Source organism: Chrysemys picta, chromosome 15 (genome assembly GCF_011386835.1).
Source record: "Chrysemys picta bellii isolate R12L10 chromosome 15, ASM1138683v2, whole genome shotgun sequence".
In the NCBI taxonomy this organism is placed as follows: domain Eukaryota; kingdom Metazoa; phylum Chordata; order Testudines; family Emydidae; genus Chrysemys; species Chrysemys picta.
Window position 1 is genome coordinate 6,619,440 of NC_088805.1, and position 19,589 is coordinate 6,639,028.

At 52.5% G+C, this 19,589-nt stretch overlaps 1 protein-coding gene across 2 annotated transcripts in view; it reads left to right on the plus strand.

Annotated features, from left to right (window-relative positions):
* The window catches only part of LOC101942570 (serine dehydratase-like), a 27,456-nt gene extending 8,561 nt beyond the window's left edge, over positions 1-18,895 (plus strand). The window contains exons 2-10 of one of the 2 annotated variants that reach the window (XM_042843196.2): positions 2,872-2,906; positions 3,566-3,662; positions 7,431-7,616; positions 8,086-8,125; positions 9,293-9,432; positions 11,673-11,761; positions 13,332-13,559; positions 16,649-16,773; positions 17,570-18,895. In XM_042843196.2, the coding sequence (XP_042699130.2) occupies positions 7,449-7,616; positions 8,086-8,125; positions 9,293-9,432; positions 11,673-11,761; positions 13,332-13,559; positions 16,649-16,773; positions 17,570-17,763 (984 nt within the window). In that variant the 5' untranslated portion in view covers positions 2,872-2,906; positions 3,566-3,662; positions 7,431-7,448 and the 3' untranslated portion in view covers positions 17,764-18,895. Of the gene's footprint in view, positions 1-2,871; positions 2,907-3,565; positions 3,663-6,423; positions 6,532-7,430; positions 7,617-8,085; positions 8,126-9,292; positions 9,433-11,672; positions 11,762-13,331; positions 13,560-16,648; positions 16,774-17,569 lie in introns of those variants that run through there. The other variant, XM_065568280.1, reaches the window with a different exon arrangement.
* Positions 18,896-19,589: the final 694 nt, after the last annotated feature.

The following is a 19,589-nucleotide window of genomic DNA, read 5'->3' on the forward strand; positions in this document are numbered from 1 at the left end:
GCACACGTGGCTCTCTCTTTGCCCTCGTGAATGCACATGCACCACACCCCGGTTATGGATTTTAGTTTATTTATGTGCAGCCAAACATTCCAGAGATATCTGTTGGGAGGCACCTGCTCAGTTCCTGAACATATTGGGAAGTGCATCCCACTATCTAAATAGTCCCATGGTATGTTAATAGAACAACAGCTGGACAGCAGGAAGGACGGAGACCCAGCCGTGAAGGGGTTAAAGTTCCTAGAATTGTTGAGGAAATTCTTTGGAGCTGCATGGCTGTTTGGTGCATGCCTGGCAAAGCAGCTAGGCTCACAGGGGCATGAGGACTGGAAAATACTGTGATGCCCTGACAGGGAATGCCATCTATTTATTAATGGAGCAAAATAATCCGGTTGCAATTGTCTGTCACTGCAGCACGATGCCATGATGTTTGCTTACTCATATGGCGATTTTGCATCATGATGCTGTGAAGATGAATCCTAGTTTAGTGTCACAAGCTCCAAACTAAACCCAGAGTTTTATGAACTTTCTGGCAATGCCTGGCTTGCAGGAATTAGGCCAGACTGTGGAAATCAGGAGTGGCCCTTGGATTGCAGGGGGACAGTTACATGGACCACACATGGCTGCTGAGGGATTGTCAAACTGAAATCTGGTTAATTTCACAAAATGAGTTCAAAGTAGTTTCTGGTGCTACATCTGCCCCCAAAGCATCCCTTCCTCTGTGCTAATTTATAGCCATATTTTTCTGTGGTTTCCCTCTCCCTTGCTGCTGCACGAAAGACCCAAACAGGAGGAGAAACGGAGGGTGATATTTTTCAAAAGCACCTAAGCGACTTAGGAGATGAAATCCCATTTTCAAAAATGACTTGGGCATTTGTTTTTATAATGTATTACTTGCAATGATAGGATCCGAAGTCTCCCTGAAAGTCCTGAGGGCCAGATTTTTAGGTATTTAGGCACCAAAAGATCCAGATCAGTGCCTAGTGGATAGTCCAAAGCAGCTGGTGCCAAACTCCCATTGATTTCAATGCTTTCAAAAAACTCCCTTAGGTGCCTATCTGCATCTTTAGGTGCCTGGTGACGCTGTACGGAATATGTGCAACACATTATGATATTATTAGGACCAATATTATAAAACTGCAATGAATCGTGCTAGATATGCCATGTAAGGTATCTATAAAGATGTTATGATTTGCCAAGTATGATCATCTTGTTTGTATCACCTTTGTTATAGCTATGTAGGGTATATCTGTATTTCCAAACTTGTGCTGTGTTTCTGGGTGACACCCCCAGACAGATTGGCATCAGCACTGCCTAGCCTGTTCGATGGCCCATCAAGGGTCATCAACTATACAACTGATCTTGTGACATTACGCCCCATATTCTTCATAGAAATACTGTTATGATATGAATATGGCATGACTAAGAAACGTTTCATGCAAGATGGGTCATGTGAGGTATCATTGGAAAGGTTATGATTTACTGGATATGATTATCCTATTTGTATACATGTATCATTTCTGTATCTGAAGTTAGGAATATGGACTATGTAGCAATTACAAAAGTGCTTGCACCTGGGGAACGCTCACCGGATAGTAGACAATCAGCCTGGGTGGGCCATTAGGAAGGACAATAGGACTTTGAAGATACTAATCTCCCACCTTCCTGGGATGCTGCTTTGACACTGCAGGGTCATGTGATCATGTCACCTAGTCCAGGAAGCCATCTTGATCTGCTGGTATTTTTCCACTGGAAGGGGGTGAGCGTCAAACTGGGAAACAAAGGATTCCCACCATATGTAACTCCTATTTAAGGCTGGGGAGTGAGTTAATCTTGGGTCTTCTCCACTGCCTCCCCGCCCAAGAAGAAAGACTGATGAAAACACCTGAAGAAACAAAGGAACTAAGCTGGGGGTGGCAGGGGCTGAGCCCAGGCGAGAAAGGTCTTGTCTGTGAAAGGAATCCCTGGAGAGTTAAGCTGCAGACAGTGCAGTTTACCATCAAGAAACTCTGCAACCTGCACAAAACAACACTTAGGGTGAGAATTTGCTTCTATTAACCAGTTAATTTAGTGTATTAAGCTTAAGTTGCGTGTTTGTTTTATTTGCTCCGTGATCTGCTTTAATCTGTTGCTATCCCTTATAATCACTTGAAATTTATCCTTTGTAGTTAATAAACTTGTTTGTTTTCTAAAACCCAGTTTGTGGCAAAAAGCTTTGAGTATCTTCCTCCACATTGAGGGAGGGAGCAAATTTCACGAGCTGACGCTGTATAGATCGCTACACAGCGCCAGACAATATCATTTTGGGTTTGCATTCCAGAGAGTGTGTGTACTTGAGTGCAAGGGCAATCCCTGAGCTGAGTTTTCCTACACAAAGCTGATTGCGGACTCTGTGATTCTACAGCTGGGTGTGTCCCTCCTGTGGGTGTGGATGTGGGCAGCAGGACATGGTGAGGGAGCCCAGGCTGGTGGAACCCCAGTACAGCAGGTGGCAAAGACCCATTGAGAGAAGGCAAGGTGTGGAGGGGCAGGCCTGTGGACAGAACTCTAAGGCTTTTCCATGCCATGTGCTGTGAAGCTTGTGTTTGGGAGGACACAGGAAGTACAAGCCACATTGGCAAAGGATATAAAAAGGCGGCTGCATCATCTCTATTTTGTCTTCATTCCTGCTTCTTACCTCTGGAGGAACTTTTCTACAAACTGAAGCTCTGAACAAAGGACTGATGACCCATCCCAACTGTGGATGTGTTCAGAGAGACTTTCAAGCCAGCAAACTCGATACAGCTAAGAGCCTGATCTATGCTCTTTGTAGTCTCTGTATGTATCTAAGTGCTTTATCGTTTAACAGCTCTTTTCTTGTTCTTTCTTTTTTAGACCCTAAAGGATTGGCTGGCAGTGTGGTATTTTGGGTAAGATCCAACCTAATATTGACGGCCCTTTGGGGTTCAGAAGAACACTTTGTATTCAAATAACTTCTCCCTGTACTGGACCTAGGTGCTGACTGGGAACCAGAGAACTGGAATGCAATAAAGGGGGCTGTGTGGTTTCTTTTTCCTTTTTTTTTTTTTTTTGCTTCTTGATAACCAGCATGGGGGGATCAGAAACACAATTGATGGGTGAGTTTAACTTCAGTGTTAACCACCAGTTTTGGGAGAATCTGCTCTCCTTTTCGCAGCCTGCCCTGACCTTGGCGTTTTCAGTGCGGGCTGCCCCACGCACACCGGGTTACACACCTAATAACATGGAAAATGTGGTCCCTAATCACTTGTGGAAATGGGGCTTTGTCAGCTTAGTCACTTAGGTGCTTTGGAAAATGTTACCCTGACTAAACAGTGAAACTGACAGCATGCAAAACACCAAGTAAATGGACTGGAGAAGAGAGTGTAATCTGTTGTTCTTCTCTAATCTTGTCCAGTTCTGTCTTTTTCGGTGATGTTTGCAACAAGAGCCCATGAAACATTGTCTGGACAGAAGTGGGCTCGTCAAGATGACAGGGTCTCTTTAATGTAACTCTCATTCCCTCTATTTCCCCGCCTCCATTTCTTAAACTTTGCTCTGCCGGTTGCAGTTTGGAATCACTGGCTCCTCCCCATCTGCATGCGTGGGGAAGGGCATCGCCTTTCGGGCCTGTGGCAAGGAGGCAAGAGATCCCAGCCAGAATCAAGGTAAGTATTCCAAATACGAAGCAGATGGCAGGCCTGTCACTGCAACCCAACTGACAGGCAAAGCTGCTGAGGACATCGCTAAGAGGGCTGGGGAGAGTTGAGGCCCGGGAGCCAATCCTGTCCTTGCATGCAGGGGGTGCGTCTCACTCGAAAGGAATTTGCTAAGGACATAGCCTTGTTCTTTTAGGGAGATAATATTTTCAGTTTAGGCCGAGATTATCTGTTTATACCCGTTAACCCTTGAATGAGTCTGACGCACTTCCCTAGGTGCATGTAGGCCGTGCATATGTGCCGGGATCACACTCCGCGTCAGTAAATAATAAATGAGTGAGTGAACTCTGTCCTCTTTCTTCAGCCCTCGGGCTGGTCAAGCCTTTGACAACTGGTCAAAGGTTCTGATCTCAAGACTTCCCCGTTTCTGACCGCAGCTGCCCTCGATCCCTGGGTGACGTCGGCTGAAGCCGTGCGGCTAGCAATGGCCATCTTTTAGCTTTCACAGGAGTGTGCACTTTGAAGCAAACTGCCTGGGGACTATGAATGGGTCAGGAGAAGGGATCCAGCGTGGATTCAGACAGGCCCAGAGCCTCACAGAGATTTAGGCGTCTACCTACCTTTGAGGATTGGGGCCCAAGAATCCTCAAAAGGGAATGGCAGGGACAGAGGGGTGGGGATTTGGTGCCCTGTTCTGCAGCAGTGCTGTCACCCTCAGCAACGTGTTTAATAACTCCGGTGACGGGCTAGATAGCCAGACAGATTTCTGATTCTCAAGGTGCATCGGAGGGGCTTGCTTGAGGTCCAACTCTCCGTTATAATAATGCCCCCGGTGCCCTCTTGGCAGCATAAGGGGGCAAGGAATGAAACACCCCCTTGTGCAGAGGTTCTCCTGCGTTGATGTGGAAGTAGTGTGAGAGCTCTGCAATGACCCTACTTCCAGCTCCTGCCATAGAGGGCATGTTAGAGACAGAAAGGGAGCATGGCTGACGTGCACTGTATTATTCTCTGCTCTAACTTACACCAGCGACTGGACAGGGTCCGGCAGAACCCCCAGAAACATGGATGGTTAAAGGATCCACAAAGATGGTTAAAATCTCTTTCCTCCCCGCCCCATTCCTGCTCGCAGAGTAGGCACGGACTGACTGAGCTTCAGGCCCCCCGTGTCTAACAGAGAGGCAGCTGGCTAGCGATGAACCAGATGAAGGTGCCAGGAGAACTTGCAGAGATGGTAGCAGCGCCCATGGTTGACAGGGTGCGTCTATCACTTGTCTCCGCGGTTTGGCACTTTGTTCCATCCCCAGCTGCTGCTGGATTCCCAGTTTGCGGCTGCCGAGATGCGTGTTTCCTATTATCTGCACTTCGCCCAGAGGTTGAGTCCTTTCCTTCGGCCGGCGGCGCTCGCCACGCGTAGTCATCCCTAGGTTTTGTTCCTTCCTGTCGCCATCATTGCCAGGGGTTCTTTGCGAGGCTGCACGTCAGGACCACTGGGAAATTGCTGCTAGCACAGAACACAGTAGCTGCGGTTAGCAGGGCCTAGTGCAGGGAGCCCACGACACCCACCCTCTGAGATCTGCTGAGTGATTTCTGGGGCAAGCCTAAAGTACTAGGTCTGATCCTTAAGGCCCTAAATGCCCCAGCTGTTGGAGAGATCTCCCTGGCCGGTAGTGAGGCAGTTTGTCTCAGTGGAAGTGAACTGGGCACCCGGGTGTGCTCTGTGCAGGATGCTTGGATCTGGAAAGAACACGGGCCTGATCCTCTGCTGGCGTAAATCAGTGTAGCACAATGGAAGTCAATGGAGCTCTGCTGATTTATAATAGCCAAATGTCTGGTCCCACGTGAGTAAAGAAAGCCAAGAAAGAACTTATTGACTATTGATGTCAATGCAGTTATCCAGAGGAACTGCAATAAATAATTGTTAAATGTTCTTTTTTCCCCCAAAAGAGAAGAATTTTATTTTACATTTTACATGGTAATAAGCAGACTAGTGTCCAGGTGTCACCACTGCCCTCTACTGCATGATATCAAAATTTTTGTGTAACGGTGTGTCATATGTCCTATACTGCTTTCGCTAAAGAAGAGTCTCCTTGAATTTTAGCTCAAGTGGGAAGAGGTTTTGCTTCTGGAGCAAGAATAGCTGGGTTCTGTTAATTACTAGGCAAATGGCAGACAATTTCTTAAGCAGTTTGTTCATGACATTTTCCACGATGTATTGATTTCATCCGTTTTTGTGGTGGTGCTGTCCTTTGTTGCTTTCAAAAAAAAAAAAAAAATTAGCAGCAAAAGCCATGCAAAATCACCAAAGGCCATGTTGTTACAGTGATAGCAATTTGGCTCAAGTACAGAGTCTCTTTTTCACTCAAAATAGCTCACTCTTGGCATTTTTGAAAAAAAAAAGGGGGGGGATTTCAACTTGGCAATGAACTGCAAAAATGTTCCAATTTCCGCCATTCAGATGTCTTTGCAAATAGCTTGCAAGGCATATCCTTCCCTTGGCGCCAGATCCTGCAACTCTAACCCATGCAAAGAGACCCTCTCATTGGCCTTGACTTTTACTTTTCCCTGAGGGTGCTCCGAGACCCTGCCCCCACTGCACCCCTTCCTCGAAGGCCCTGCCCTTGCTCCACCTCTTCCCGCCCCCTCCCCTCAGGCCCCCGCCCGCTGCTCACTGTCTACACCCTCCCCCAAGCACCTCCTGCCAGCCACCCAACAGCTGATTGGCGGCCCTGCCGAACAACTGTGGCTGGTGGGTACTGAGCACCCACTGTTTTTTTTCCTGTGGGTGCTTGAGCCCCGGAGCACCCATGGAGTCGGCACCTATGGACCCTCTGAAGAATGGAACAACACCTCTGGGCAAGGACAAAGCCCTTGTATTGTGGTAATAGTCATTTTGCACCTACCTACTTGGTTCCCTGGGCAAAAAAAGCACATTTTGGCCTCTTAGGTTTTCCCTGCAGCCTTATGCATGCGTGGCATGAAAGGCTGGATTCCTTCACTACGCCAGTGCAAATCCAGGGTAGTTCCAGGGCCGTCCTTACCCATATGCAAACTACGCAGCTGCATAGGGCACTAGGAAATTTGGGGCACCAATTTGCAACTGCGTGCTGCTCCAGCGGCCAGCCCGATCCCCTGGCCGGCTGAGCTGGCCAGAAAAACCCCTGCTCCGCCCCACCTCTTCCCCTGAGCTATGTCCCGGGGGACTGCAGTAGGGGTCAGGCCCGACCCTGCACTCACCGGGCGGTGGGAAGTGGAGTGACCCGGCCCCAGCCGGCTCCGCTCCACCGGCTCCCAGCTGCGCCGTCGGTGAGTGCTGGGGGCGGTTCCCCCTGCCCCCCAAGTCCCACAGCTGGGAGCCAGGGAAGCAGAGCGAGTGGGCTGGAACTGGGTCACTCCACTTCCCGCCACCCTGTGAGTGCGGGGTCGGGCCCACCCTGCAATCACCGGGCAGCAGGAAGTGGAGCGAGCCGGCCCTAACCCGCTCCACTCCGCCGGCTCGTGCTGGGAGGCAGTTTCCCCCCTGTCCCCCAAGCCTGCTCCTGCCCCCACAGACCTTGGGTGCCGCCCCCCGCGGAGGCCTGAGGCCAGCCACCCTTCGCGCGGGGGGGGGGGGGGGGGGGGAGGAGGCGGCCTGTGTAGGGCACCACAATGTCTAGGGATGGCCCATCCATTAACTTCCAATCAGTGGAAATGCTCCAGATTTAACTGAGAGTAGGATTTGGCCTCTGGTATCTCTTGCCTTGTCTCATTGCCTTGGGACATGCCTTGTCTGTACTTTAGGTGTTTCCTTTGACACGGATGGCAGCCCTGTTGGACAGAGATAGGAGAGAGTTCCACATCCTCACTCCTGTGCTGGAAAGCACAGCCCTGTCCAAGGCTGCAGGCACCAGGGTCTACATGAAACTGGAGAATGTCCAACCTACCGGCTCGTTCAAGATTCGGGGGATTGGCTACTTCTGTCAGGAGGTGAGCCCAGCATTGGGATGTTAGCCCTTGCTCTTCTGATGTTTTGAGGCGCTTGGTGACTGACACAATGTGCCGTGAGTATGCCCAGAAGACGGCTGTGTGCATTTTTGTGTGTGGATAGGGTGGTGCAAAATGCATTGGTGTGTGCCTAGAGGTTCAGAATGCACTAGTGTGGGGAGAGGGGGGTGCAAAACACACTTGTATGTGCTTGCAAAATGGTGCAGAAACATTAGTGTGTATGTGTGTGCAGTATGGGTGCAATATACACTGCTGTGTGTATGTGGTGGTGCAGACAACGTGTGTGTATATGGCACAGAATGCATTCGGGTGTGGGTGTGTAGTCCAAATTGTATTCCTGACATTGCAGTATTATAGCTGTAATTGTATCGCTAATTTTACCTCCAAACTGTGTTGGCTGATGTACTGAGAAGTGAGTTACGTGAATTCCAAGCTCTACTTTCTCTTTCAGGCCGCCAAGAAGGGCTGCAAACATTTTGTTTGTTCGACAGGTAAATTTACTTCAAACTATTCTTCTGCCTTGGGATATTTAGCAAGACAGGGCTGTTCTGCTCCATCACCTGATCCCTGGGGAGGTGACCCAGGCGTTCCCTGGGGTACCGGTGCAGATTTCTTTAAAGCACAGGGGAAGTGGGACGTCAGCTCTCACCCTGCCACGGCCCAGATGAGGGCATCCGGCCTTTCAAATCCAGGCCAGAAGACACATTTGGGACTTAGCCAGGAACCCAAGGAGAGGGAAGCGGTGTGAAATGATGCAGTGGATCATTTCTGGGCATAATGTTTGTGTCTCGACGTAGTCTCATGACTCAGCGTTTCTAGCCTCAGCAGTAAACCGAGAGCAGCCGGTCTGGGGTTACAGAGGGACAGAGAAACGACTAGTCATCTGAAGGGTGGAAAGCCGGACGTTCACCCTCTCAGCCGCGCTAGCCACCACGCTCCCTGCACTCGAGTTCAGTCTGACTGCAGGATATATTGGGGGGGGGCATGGGGGCTTGGCCTGTATCAGTCGGTCCATATTACACTGCGCCTGGCATGAGCTTGCTCGTTCCAAAGTCCAGTGAGTCTGTAAATCCACGAGGGGAAATAGCCCCAAAGAGGCTGCGGGTTATTCTATGCTGTGTGTCGGCGAACAGATCTTACAATCCTATTCTCCCTTTGACTGCCGGCCTGGTCTCTGCCCGGGAGAGCGGGTACCTGTCACTGAAGAGGGCTGGGGATTAGATCCCACTCCAGGTTGACACATCAAAGCTCTTTTATTTGAATCGCTTGGTCCAGATTCTGTCGCAGGCTGGAGCGAATGCGCTGGTGCCGCTCACTGCGCGTTTCTGTACCCGCCTGGGGTGCCTGTCCCCACACGCCCGCTTCCAGCTCTGCCCCTGAAGCCAGCAGGGGGCAGCGATTGATGCTGCGATCTTTGTGTCAAGGGAGCAGCATGGGTTCTCATGCTGTGATTTAGGGTTCCCTACATGGTAGGGGGGAGCTTGACTCCAAATAGCCCTCATCCATGCGTGGACCCAGATGTGGAGACCTGGGTCTGTTTCTGATTCATCGAGTAGGGCCCGAATCCAGAGCCCGCTGGATCATTGTTCCGTTGCCACGCTGGGGGGTCCCCAAGCCCCCACTGTTCTTCACTGACCCCTGTCTCCTTGTCCCTACAGGGGGGAATGCTGGCTTCGCCACGGCCTACGCTGCCAGGAAGCTGGGGGTCCCCGCCACCATCATAGTGCCAACGAGCACCCCCCAGGCCACAGTGCAGAAGTTGGAAGAGCAGGGGGTGGAGGTGGAGGTCTTTGGGAAGGTATCTGTTGTCACGGATGCCCAGGGTCTGGTCTGTGCCGCAGCCTGTAACCGGTCCCTTGGGAGTGACCCCTGTAGCAGGCCGGACCCCAAGGACCACAGGGCAGGTCCATGGAGTCAATGACACCGAAACTGGGCCTTCGGGCACCAGCAATCTCTGTCTCTCTCCGTGGCTCCCTGCAGCCAGTTCAGCTGAGCCAGACTCTGGCGGGAGGCTTGTATCGGCCCCTTCGGGGCGCCCTGCTCCCAGGGAGTATTTGCAGCGACAGCCTTTCCCAGACCCAGTAACAATGTCTTAGTCCCACGGCCTCCATTGATTTGGGTTGGTTCTAGCCAGTCCTCAGCGACCTCGTCGCGTCATCCCAGAGAGCCACGTGATGCTAACCCACAGGTGGGCAAACTACGGCCCGCGGGACTGTCCTGCTTGGCCCTTGAGCTCATGGTCGGGGCGGCTAGCCCCCAGCCCCTCCTCTGCTGTCCCCCCTCCCCCACAGCCTTTGGCCTGCCACTCCTGCCGCTCTGAGCCGCATGGTAAGGGAGTGGGGGGTTGGATAAGGGGCAGAGGGCTCTGGGGGGGCAGTCAGGGGACAGGGAGCAGGGGGCGGTTGGATGGGGCGGGGCTGTCAGGGGACGGGGCATGGGGGGGTGTTGGATAGGTGTGAGGTCCCAGGGGGCGGGGGTATGGATAGGGGTCGGGGCAATCGGGGACAGGGCGCGGGTGGATGTCCCAGGGAGCAGTTAGGGGCAGGGGGTCCTGGGAGGGGGCAGTCAGGGACAAGGAGTGGGGGGATTGGATGGGTCGGGAGTTCTGAGGGGGGCAGTCAGGGGGTGGAAAGTGGGAGGGGGCAGATGGGGGCGGGGAACAGGGGAGGTTGGATAGGCGTGGGAGTCCCGGGGGGCCTGTCAGGGGGCGGGAGTGAGGATAGGTGTCAGGGGACAGGGACCGGGGGGGGGTTGGATAGGGGGTGGAGTCCCAGGGGGCAGTTAGGGTGGGGTGGTCCCAGAAAGGGGCAGTCAGGGGACAAGGAGCAGGGGGGTTGGATGGGTCAGGGGTTCTGAGGGGGGCAGTCAGGGGGCAGGAAGTGGGAGGGTTGGATGGGGGCGGGGGCCAGGATGTTTGGGGAGGCACAGCCTTCCCTACCCAGCCCTCCATACAGTTTTTCAATCCCAATGTGGTCCTCGGGCCAAAAAATTTGCCCACTCCTGCGCTAATCCCTCGTGTCTCCCGGTCTGCCCACCAGCAGCGTCTGAACCCCTCTGCACTCACTGCCTAGCAATCCCAAAGTGACGGGGAGAGTCATATGGATAGTTCATAAAAACAGGACAGAAAAGTCCCACACTGGTCACGCCTGTGCCCTGGGAACAGGAGAAAACAGCGCCCGGCATACCCCTGCAGAATGGCAGTGGGTATAAAACTGTGCACCAGTGGGGTTCTGGGATAGCGCTGTCTGGCGCAGAACCTCCCCAAGGGTCCAGCTCCAGCTCCGTGTTTTTACTCTGCCAGGCGTTTAACTTGCCGTACGTTGCTAATGGGTAGCTGGGAGCCAGGTGTATCCGGGTGAATTCCATTTCTCTGAATGGCCTGGCGGGGATCTGACACCCTTGGATAACAGGGTGTTCGGACCAACAGAAGCCCGCAACTCTCTCTTGCGGCTGCTCCCCCCTCCCTGCTTCCTGCGTCCCTGCTGGGTTGTGGGGAGGACACAGGCCATTAGAAGAATTGAAATTCAGATAAACAGATGTTACCCGTGTACTGAGGTGACAAAAGGGGCCGAATTCCAGCCTCGTTCACCCGCGGGCACCCAACCCAGTGCAATCACGGGGAACAGGGCTGAACGCCAGACCTGGCCGGGTGTGTCGCATGCACACAAACGTGCCCACAGAGCTGCAGGCCTGATTCTCCTCGCACACACAGGCACAACCAAACACACAGAGGCACCCGCTAAAGTCACTGGGCCCGATTCTCTTCTTCCCCCAGTTTTCCATCAGTGTAACTCCATTGCATTGAACAGGACCTGCCAGGAGAGGTTAACCAGGACCTGGTGCATAGCCTCCCCTGACCAGCCAGGCCCCGTTGTGCTTGGCGCTGCACATACATATCAAGGAAAGACAGTCTCTGCCCCACACAGTATGCAGTCGTGGTGGGCAGGCCGTTCCTAGCCAGCCAGGGGAGCGAGGGCTGGCTGCAGCTGGCAGCGGCAGGTAGGTCATGGGTCCTTCCCTGCATCATTGTGTCGGCAGGTCTGGGACGATGCCCACGTCCAAGCCCTGGCGTTAGCGGAGACTGAAGGCTGGGTCAGCGTCCATCCCTTCGACCATCCTTTGATCTGGTGAGAGGTTGGGGCTTTGGCCCTTATACCGTTCCTTGCTCTTCAGGCCTGGGGCCTCGCCATACTCACCCCTGCCCCTGCTCCCTGGGGCCTCGCCGACATCCTCCCCCCATCCCTCCGACCCACACCTGGGGCCTTGCCACCCCCCCACCCTCAATTTCTGTGTCTTCCTCTTTCTTCCTTTTACAAAGCAAATGCCCTGCTCACGGCTGGGGCTGCTGTTAGGGTAATCAGGCTGTAGAGGGTTTGCCCTGTGTTGCTTTGGGGCTTGTGTGTCCCCTCTCCCACTGCACGGTTTCTCCATCAGCTCCCAGGGGGTTCTTGCCGGTCGGCCCCAGTGTGACTGACCTCGGGCTGCGGTGGGATCCACGTGGTGAGATGAGCCAGGCAGGGTGCACAAGAGGTGGCGCAGGAGGGAGAGAACTACAGGAGGTTGCCGGGTTCTCCACGTCCCAGCTGCTCCCGGTGGACTCGGTGTGCAGTGGGAGTGTGGGTGGGTCAAGCCCTTTAGACTGAGCTGGCAAGGGATGGTCACAGCCCAGCTCCGGAGCAAAGAGCGGCCCATCAGACCAGATCTCCGCGCGCTGGGGTAGCTGTCGGGTCAGGAGGGTTGTCTTTGAATGCTGCCAGCTGGGAGTTTCCAAGGGGAATTTGCTGGGCCTGTCCTGCCGGTCGTCCCAGTGTCTCTCTGTGCCTGAGCAGTGGGAGAAAGTGACCCGGTAGGTCCTGATTGAGGAAGATGCTGAAGTAGGTGTGCAACGAGTTGAGGGGCTAGCGTGGGGGAATGGGGCTCAAGGGGCTTCCCTGTTCCGAGCACCCATCCTGCCTCTGACAGCCTTCGGGGAGGCAAGAGTCCCCCCTGAAATCTCTCCAGCAGCCTTGTCCGCAAACAACCAGTCCGAGTGCCCCTCCGGCCTCAGTCACTGGCCCAGGTGCCCCTTGCCCTTGGGCTGTGGCCCATTCCTGCAGGGCTGTGCATGCTCCTAATGGTCACATGCAGCCAGGCTGGTCTCCCCGTCCTCAGTTCAGACCCTGGGGCAGCGCCGCGTGGTCTCGTCTCCGATGCCACCCAATCCAGGAGGAGGGCAGGAGCAGGAAGCCGGGGCGGGGGGTTCCTGCCAGCTCGGGGGCAGAGAGCGGGCCACATGAGGCTGGCATGGCAGAGCGGAGGTGGGTAGCGCGGTAGCGATGTCAGACTTGATAGGTAGGGTGTGGCTAAGCCCTGAAATCCTGCCACTGATCTGAGGGGGAGCCTCAGGAGAGGAGACATTTGGGGAACCCCTCGACCCCCTGGGTTGTGCTTGTGCATCTATCCATCCCTCTTCTCATGGTCCCAAGCCCCCTCCTCACCTCTCCTGACTTCTGCTACCTCCAAGATTCTTGCTGCCACCTGGCCCAGGTGGCAGCATGAGCCCTGACCAGCTCCGTGGGGAACTGCAACTATGTCTGCCTGGGACTAGGGGGCTGCCCAGCCATTGTCCAAGCCCGGCACGGCAGGGACGCGTCACACCGAAGTGCCGTTGGTTGGTGTCTCACAGCCGGTTTGCTGTCTCCACCCCTGTTCCCATAGGCAAGGCCATGCCAGCATGGTCAGGGAGCTGAAGGATTTGCTAGGCCACAAGCCGGGAGCCATCGTCCTGGCGGTGGGCGGTGGAGGGCTGCTGGCTGGAGTGGTGGCCGGCCTGCAGGATGTGGGCTGGCAGGATGTACCCATCGTTGCTGTGGAAACCAAAGGAGCTGACAGCTTCAATGCAGCGCTCAGGGCTGGGAGATTGGTCACCCTGCCGGAGATAACCAGGTGAGTGCGGAGACAAGAGGGAATTGATTGCAAAGGGGGCTCTGCAGGGGGTGGCGGTGGGGGGGGCTCAGAGGGGGTGCGGGCAGGGGATAGGGGATCTGCAGAGGGTGCGGGGAGGGGAGGCGGGATCTGAGGATATTATTATTATTATTTTATTTTATTGCCTTGCAACAGCATGTTGGGGCCTTGGCTGTTGCGCTAGGGGCTGTACAAACTCGTTACAATGACAGGGAAGGGAAATGGCAGGCGCATGTGATGTACAAGCGGGTGGGTGGGGAAGGGAGCAAGTGGGACCAATAATAGCCGAGCTAGTGCTTCAGAAGAGGCGCGGCCCTTACCCAATGTGGTGGGGGAGGGGCTGTCACCTCAATTCCCCCCCCACCCCGCACCTGTTGGCTGATGCCCCTCACTCACTCTCCTGTGGGGAGTTTGCAGCTGGTATCAGCTGCCGGACTGACAGCTCTGGAGGCTGGAATCCTCTGCTTGGCTTTCAAATAGGAAATTCAAGGGCCGGCTTCCCTTTTCCACACCCCTGCTTTGCTGAATCACAGGCCTGGTTTCGTTGGGAACCTGCCTGATTCCCTGCCACCTTGCCTGGCTGGATGCTGCGGTGCTCCGCCATGCAGGCTGCCCTGGGGCTGGAGACACCCTGGGATTCCAGGGTCTGCAGCTCTGGGGCAGCCCTGCCATGCTAGGCGAGCCTAGACCCACCCTCCCTCTGTGAATGATATTCCCACCCTGAACTCCCTTGATTTATGAACGCCAGCAGCCAGCCAGGGACCTGCGCTCCCTGTCTGGCAGTTCAAGACAGAAAAAGCCAGAAATCAGGACAGATCCGATCTCTGTCCAGGGCCCAACTTAAGAATCATAGACTCCTAGAATCTCAGGGTTGGAAGGGACCTCAGGAGGTCATCTAGTCCAACCCCCTGCTCAAAGCAGGACCAACCCCCAACTAAATCATCCCAGCCAGGGCTTTGTCAGGCCAGGCCTTAAAAACCTCTAAGGAAGGAGATTCTACCACCTCCCTAGGTAACCCATTCCAGTGCTTCACCACCCTCCTAGTGAAATAGTGTTTCCTAATGTCCAAACTAGACCTCCTCCACCGCAACTTGAGACCGTTACTCCCTGTTCTGTCATCTGCCACCACTGAGAACAGTCTAGATCCATCCTCTTTGGAACCCCCTTTCAGGTAGTTGAAAGCAAATCCCCCCTCATTCTTCTCTTCTGGAGACTAAACAATCCCAGTTCCCTCAGCCTCTCCTCATAAGTCATGTGCTCCAGCCCCCTAATCATTTTTGTTGCCCTCCGCTGGACTCTTTCCAATTTTTCCACATCCTTCTTGTAGTGTGGGGCCCAAAACTGGACACAGTACTCCAGATGAGGCCTCGCCAATGTCGAATAGAGGGGAATGATCACGTCCCTCGATCTGCTGGCAATGCCCCTACTTATACAGTCCAAAATGCCGTTAGCCTTCTTGGCAACAAGGGCACACTGTCGACTCATATCCAGCTTCTCTCCACTGTAACCCCTAGGTCCTTTTCTGCAGAACTGCTGCCTAGTCACTCGGTCTGTAACAGTGCATGGGATTCTTCCGTCCTAAGTGCAGGACTCTGCACTTGTCCTTGTTGAACCTCATCAGATTTCTTTTGGCCCAATCCTCTAATTATTGATAATTCCAATTCCCTTCAAGAGAGAATCTCAGAGATGTCCCTGGACTATATTCCCCGGCTTGTACACAGATCAGTGTGTTGTACATGTCAAAACGTTAAGGAGGTGCTAGGATAGACACTTAAAACCACAACCCACAATGTTCCCTTGCTTTTTAAAAGTGGCCAGTAGTAGATAAGAAGTCCTCACTCTCTGGGCCTGGTGTGGCCTCTCAGGTACTGATTTGGCCAGAAACCCGCTAAGAAGATTTGGAAGCAGGGTGTTTTCCCAGGGATCTGAAGCTGAAATGAGCAAAGGGGATACTGGGGCTGTTTCCTGAACTCCCATAAGAGTTTATCTGCCATGAATTTTGTCCATGAGGGTCCGATTGAACTGGCCAGTCAGACCGTCATCTGAGCCTTCCTTCTTAGGGCTGGGGTTTCCAGAGCAGTGTGAGCCTGTTAGGACAGGAAGGCTGGGCCAGTGGTTTGGGTGTAGCCTCAGGCTGGGGAGACAGAGGGTCTGTTCCCTCCTTTGCTGAAGACTTTGTGTGACCACGAGCAAGTCTCTTAGCCTCCGTGTGCCTCAGTTCCCCACCTGGACAATGGGGATAAGAGTATTGCCCAGGGCTGGTGTGAAGACAGATCCATTGAAGCTCATGAGGTGCTCGGACACTACAATGGAGAGACTGTGGAAATAGCTTTGATAGCTAAGAGCCCAACTCTGCAGGCTCCTTTGGGAATCCCAGCCTTGGACTTCAAAGGCCACCTGTGAGTCACCATCCCTTGCTCTGGATGAAATGAGTGGACAGTGCTCTGGTTTGCTGCAGTCAGGGCGATACAGTCAGGTCCTGTCTAGGGTGCAACTTGTAACAAGCTCTGGAGAACACCACATTGAAAGGTTTTCATAGGTGGGACATAGATTGGACTGCTGGTCATGCTCTGGGTCTGCAGCAGGATGCAAATATTGCAGAGCTCCAGCGCCTTCCACCTCTAAGGGCACTGGGTTCAGATCCAGCCTGAGTCAGTAATGACTGCAAGTTCTTACTCTATCTGCTGACTCTTTGGTGGCCCTTGTGTGCAATGATTGGCAGGCCTCAATCCAAGGCTCCACATCACCAAAACCCAGCAACACCGTTGGCCACCTTGGGGGCAATCCCAGCAGAGAGGCAAAAGGCTGGATGGGCCGTGGAGACCAAACTCCCACCTTGTGATGGTTTCCTCCTACTCAAGGCTGAAGCTCATTGGTGGGGCTCACAGCTGTCCCGTGCTGTGTCTGGTCAATGGCATTCCTCAAGGGGCTGCCAGCCTAGAACCCTGCACCACCACAGAGTCCTAGCTGCGGAGCTGAAGGGGTGAATTTCTCCCCACCCTCTGGCCTGGGCTGGATTTCCCAGCTTGGAGCGCTAATGGGGGCTCTCTCTTTTGCTATCCATTTCCCAGTGTGGCCAAATGCTTAGGAGCCAAGACGGTGTCTGCCCGGGCACTGGAGTGTGCCAGCGAATGCCAGGTCATCTCCCAACTGGTGGAGGACGTGGAAGCAGTTCAAGCCGTAGAGCTGTTCCTGGGTAAGTCCTACGGACGCTGGGTGCTGATGCTGCTCTCTGGCTGACTACGGCGAGCCAACAGCACCACCTAACGCCTATCAGAGGGGCTTCATGCTCCGAGTTCTCCCTTTTGGGTAAGGAAATTGTTGACCCTTGATTCTGCCAATTCTCTGCGGAATAGGAACGTAGGTTTAGTTACCATTTTTCTGCAAACGGGGACTGGGGAAATCGGCTCCAGGGATCAGAGACACTGGCAGACCCATCTATGTTACAGTTACGGCTGTGCCATGCAATTATGGCCCAGCTGTGACCCAAATGAATCCTAATAGTGTATATTTGGTTTCACCCGAGTAGAGGGGTCCAACTGTGCTACAGCCAATAAAGGACTTGTGCCATAGGCCTGAAGAAAGTAAGTGCAGAGACGAGCTTCCTCAACTGGCCTGGAGCACAATGTAATGGTAGGGAATTTGAACAGTAGTGGACAGATCAAGCGTGTTGCATATGCAGTATAGTATATATAGTCTCCAATTAGTGCCAATGGTCATTCCTCCCTTTAGTGGCTTCCCCCTGTGAGGATAACAGCCTACTGCCAGTGTATAGCGGAGTTCCTCCTTTATGCTCAGTGGTTTGAGCATTGACCTGCTTAAACCCAGGGTTGTGAGTTCAATCCTTGAGGGGGCCATTTGGGGATCTGGGGCAAAAATCTGTCTGGGGATTGGTCCTGCTTTGAGCAGGGGGTTGGACTAGATGACCTCCTGAGGTCCCTCCCACCCCTGATATTCTGTGATTCTTTCTCCTTCCTGCTGGCATTGCCCAGATGATGAGCGGATGCTGGTCCAGCCTGCCTGTGGAGCCCCTCTGGCCTTACTCTACACGGGTCGTGTTCAACAGCTGCAGCGGGAAGGGCACTTGAACCCAGACCTGGATTCCATTGTCATCATCGTGTGCGGAGGAAGCAGCATCCAAATGGCTGGGCTCCAGGCTCTGAAAACCCAGCTGGGCATGAAATGACTGCAGATGCCGACCCCAGGACGGCTCACGGGGCAGGGGCGCATGGGATCCCATGCAGACACGAATAAATCATATCATGGGGTTATTGTAAGTGGAATCTAATGGTATTCAAACCAGTTTATAGAATAAATACCAAGCTACTCTGGGATCATGAGCTCACTACTGCTGGGTGTGGGTGTGGCTGCTTGCTCTGCGCGTCCTGGGTAGGAATGAAGAAGTCCGCTGACCAATGTTGGCTCTCTATGAGCTGTGGCAGTCGGTGCCATTTGGGAAGGTACTTCAGGGCACTCACTGGAGCTCGGCAAGTTGTAGATTGTGACTATCCATCACTGTGGTTTTAACCCATCTTTCTCAGTGTGAATCGTTCACAGCTGACCCTGTTATCTGTTATTCACAGGGGTTTATTTGCTGAATAATTCTCAGACAGTGGGGCAAAATGTTCATGTCAGCTCTTTGTTATTTGTGATTGGTCACCAGTCATAATAGAGTTGTTTCTGCTTCCTGCTTGGATGACTGAAACTTGTCTGGCTAGCAAATAAAGGAAAGTGAATGATGGATCCTGCATAGCACTATTCACAGGCCAAACGCTCCGATGAATAAATATTTGTGCTAAAAATCTGTGAAACCCTTCTGGCTTCATGATCATTTTCATGAATACTCAACAGTTGCCTGCACACTAGGGAGAAAGGAAGTCTTTGTTAAAGATCTAACATCTCTGCCTGCTCAACTAAGGTGTCAGATCTGACAATACCCATCTCTGAGACCATCCAAGGAGTTCTCCAGCAAAACGGGCCTGGCTATTCCAGATACTGTTGCCCATTCTGATGATTTTATTGTAAGTCTCATGATATTTTGTGCTTTTCTTTAGGGCTGTTGATTAATCGCAGTTAACTCACGTGATTAACTCAAAAATATTAATTGCGATTTTAAAAATCGCACTTTTAATTGCACCATTAAATAATAGAATACAAATTGAAATTTATTAAATATTTTTGGATGCTTTTCTACATTTTCAAATATATTGATTTCAACTGCAACACAGAATACAAAGTGTACAGTGCTCACTTTATATTATTGTTTTTTATTACAAATATTTTCACTGTAAAAATGATTAAAAAAAAGAAATCGTGTTTTTCAATTCACCTCATGCAAGCACCATAATGCAAATACCTTTATCATGAAAGTGCAACTTACAAATTTGGAGTTTGCATCACTGCTTATATTTCTAAGCTAGAAAAAAATATTGAAAAACAAAAGCCTTTCAGGGCTGAGAAAGGAGCTGGACTCAAATTTAAACAGAATCCTTTGTTGGTCTCCTGTATTATTAAAGGTTTCAGAGTAGCAGCCGTGTTAGTCTGTATCCGCAAAAAGAACAGGAGTACTTGTGGCACCTTAGAGACTAACAAATTTATTAGAGCAAAGCTTTCGTGGACTACAGCCCACTTCTTCGGATGCATCCGAAGAAGTGGGCTGTAGTCCACGAAAGCTTTGCTCTAATAAATTTGTTAGTCTCTAAGGTGCCACAAGTACTCCTGTTCTTTTTGTATTATTAAATCCACCAAAACTTTGGAATGTCCCCTAGACACGTCATCTTCTTCCACCAAACTCCCCTAAATGGCCTTCCCTCTTAAGCCACACCCACTCTGTATCCTCCAAGGTACTCCTTGATCTTCCATTCCCTGCTACTGTTCCCTCAACCCTCCTCATAGACGCCCAGGGCCTGATTTTTCAGAGGCGCTTGGCGTTTGCGGCTCCCACTGTCTTTAACTAGAGGAGTGGGAGCTCAGCATCTCTGAAAATCAGACCTGTAGGGTTTTCCCACTGCC